Source organism: Corvus brachyrhynchos, unplaced genomic scaffold (assembly GCF_000691975.1).
Source record: "Corvus brachyrhynchos isolate BGI_N302 unplaced genomic scaffold, ASM69197v1 scaffold535, whole genome shotgun sequence".
In the NCBI taxonomy this organism is placed as follows: Eukaryota; Metazoa; Chordata; class Aves; order Passeriformes; family Corvidae; genus Corvus; species Corvus brachyrhynchos.
The window spans coordinates 86997-90034 of NW_008237901.1; the positions used below are offsets into that span (position 1 = coordinate 86997).

The window sequence follows — 3038 nt, forward strand, 5'->3', positions numbered from 1 at the left end:
GTGGGGCGGTGGCACAGGGCCAGCGCCGGCGACAGCCAGCGGGGTCTGCGTGCCCTTGTGCTTAAAGCGCTGTGGGTCTGTCTGGTGGTTGAGGCGCTTCCCGCAGTCGGCACATTTCCGCGGGGCCGGCGGGGGCTCCTCTTCTGCCTCCGCACCCTCCTCATCCCCGGCGGCGATGGTGGTGACGTGGGTGCGCATGTGGCGGTCGAGGTGGGAGCTCCAGGCGAAGGCCTTGCCGCACACGCCACACTCGAAGGGCTTCCCGCCCAGGTGGCTCTTCTGGTGCCGGGCCAGCGCTGCAGCGTCAGCAAAGCTGCGGCCGCACTGAGGGCAGCGGTCAGGCTGAGTGGTGCCGGGCACGTGCGTGCGCCGGTGCGTGAGCAGCGAGGAGCTGACGCTGAAGCGGCGCCCGCACTCGGGGCAGCCGTAGGGCCGCTCACCTGTGTGCACGCGCCGGTGGATGGTGAGGTCGGAGCGCTGGATGAAGCCCTTCCCGCAGTCAGGACATGTGTGTGGGCGGTCGCCAGTGTGGATTTTCCGGTGCTTCACTAGGGCTGATTTGTGGCTGAAGGTCTTCCCACACTCGCCGCAGGTGTTGGCAGCGTGGTTCTCGCTCCAGCTTGCGGAGAGCTGAGGGTGCTTCTTGTCTGTGTTGGGCTTTTCCTCAGCAGGTTCTTCCTGAGGTGCTTCCTGCCCTGCTCCTGCTCCTGCTCCATGCTCTGTAGGCAAAGACAGCCAGACACAAAGAAAAACCAAGAAACAAAGTCCCCAGTGAATGTGCTAGGTTGGAAACATTCCTTTATTCGACATTCCTTTGTTCAACGCCGAAGGTACTTTGGGATCACTCCACCAAAAGTATCAAAACTTTGAACGATTTACATATTTTAGCAGAAAAAGGAATTAGCACTCATTGCCTCACAAGTTATGTAGTTCTCTTAATTAATTAACATTCTATCTTCAATTAGTTTTTTATTTCTCTCTTCTCACGCCGATTATCCACATTTTCTGCCTTTTTATTACCTTTTTTCCCAGAATGAACATCTCTGTTTTATGCGATGTGTCTTTGTACTTTATAAATACTGCATTCCTGGTGTTCAGTTCTCAACAACAAATTTCTCTCCCAGGTTTTGTTAAGTTCCTCCTCCAGGAGGAACTTCCCGGAGAAAGTTCCAGGAGAGTCTCCAGGAGGAAGTGCCTCCTCCAGGTCTGAGAGTAGTGTCCTAAACTTTTAATCTGTTTTTCTAACCCAGAGTTTGCCCATTATCCATTACCTATTTCATGGATTAAATCCCTTCTCAGCATTTTTTCCCACTGCTCCACAGGCTCCTTTTTGAACAGATACAACTTGTTGGGTAATTCTGGGGCTGGGAACATGGGAAGGTGGTGGGAAAAGGAAGGCGAAGGGGAAAGGAACCCTTCTGCTTTTTATTCCACCTGTTTTAGGGAAGGATGGGCAGCATAAAACCCCCTCCTGCACGTGCAGGAGCAGAATTGGAGCCTCACCTGCAGCTGGGGTATCCTGGGATATGTGGAGATCCAGGGCTGTCGGTTCCTCCCCGTGGTCCAGGCGGGACAGGAGGTCAGGCTTGGAAATGGGGAATTCTGGAAAACATAATTTTTCATCCCCGGAGCTTGAGTTTGTGGGGAAAACCAGAGTTTTCCCAACTGTAGTAAGAGGGTTTAGTGCTGTCGTCTGCCAGAAAATAATGGAGAAGTTGATTCCCACTGCTCCCCCTGCCTTTCCTCATCTTCCTTGGGGAGCAGCAAGTGGGTGAGGATCCCAATCGTTCATTTATTATTATTCCCAGAGGACAGGTTGGGAAAAGGGGGATTTGTAGGTGCTGCCCTGCCCTGCACCCCTTGCATTCCAACAAGGTGAATCATCCATCCCACCCCCAAATTTTCCACCAGGAAGGGGTGGGCTCCTCACCCAGTGCCATGAGTGTCTCGTAGCTCTCCTGCATCACGTTGCGATACAGAGCTCTCTGTCGTGGGTCCAGCACCACACAGGGCTCCATGGCCGGGCTGTGGGAACCCAGAAGAGAGGATTAAGCACTGAAAATTTAATGGATAATTATTCCCTAATAAGGCAACGGCGTGGCCAAGTTGGATCACGGCGTGGGACAGGTGGTAAACAAACCCCTCCATCCTTCCCCCCACAGTGCTGCAGGAAATTCCAACCTTTTGCCCCTACTGCCTCAGGAATTTTCCTTTTTTCCAAAAATTAATAGGCAGGAAGAAGCAGAAAGGGAGAACAGAAATGCAAAGATTCCTTAAAAAGTAACTGAAAAGGGATAAAACCCCTTCCAGGAAGAACAAGTTTCTGTCATCTGCAGACAAGGCTATGCTGAGAGATCTGGACCCTAAAATTCATTTTCACGCAAATTTTACCCACACAGCTCATTCCCAATGCACCAAACACTGGGTGCTCATCCCCAGAGTCTAGGAATCTCTTCCCAGAGAATCCCGTCACAATCATCCCCAACCCCCCCCAGCAATCACTCCTCCTGCCCAAAAACGATAAATCACCCCGTTATTTCCCCATTATCCCCTGAGCGTTAGGGGAAAACCTGGAGTTTTGCCAGCTGTAGGAAGAGTCTTTGATGCTTTCCTTTACAAAAATCACGGAAAAGCAAATTCCCCTTGCTCCCCCCGTCCTTCCTCATCCTCCTCGGGAAGCAGCGGGTCCGTAAGGATCCGAATTACTCATTTCATTTTTATTAATTTAAATCCTGGAGGACGGGTTGGGAAAAGGGTGGATTTGCAGGTTCTGAGCGACTTACTGATGCTGGGCATAAACGGCCGATTTCCAGCACGGATCCCTCCTGCTATTTTTCCCTTTATTTTTATTTATTTTGGAGCCCCCACCAGCATCTCATCCTGCTTCATTTATTCCTCGGTGTTTTGCCATCCTACTAAAATAAATGGAAATAAAGGGATCGCCACATCCGAAGGAACCCCACCGAGGTGAAAGGACAACGGGGTGGATTTTGGGGTGGGGGGTGGGGAGGTCTTGGGGTTTTTTTTATCATTTTCCC

The 3038-nt window shown here is 51.6% G+C and overlaps 1 protein-coding gene across 1 annotated transcript; it reads right to left on the reverse strand.

Moving 5' to 3' along the window:
- Positions 1 to 3: 3 nt before the first annotated feature.
- Positions 4 to 3024, reverse strand: LOC103614655 (zinc finger protein 79-like; the record flags this gene model as incomplete). Its single annotated transcript, XM_017732923.1, has 4 exons — positions 2784 to 3024; positions 1931 to 2025; positions 1504 to 1602; positions 4 to 719 (listed from the first exon to the last, which is right to left on the reverse strand). Coding segments are annotated over exons 2-4 (903 nt in total), but the record flags the coding sequence as incomplete, so codon positions are not given.
- Between the last annotated feature and the right edge of the window lie 14 nt (positions 3025 to 3038).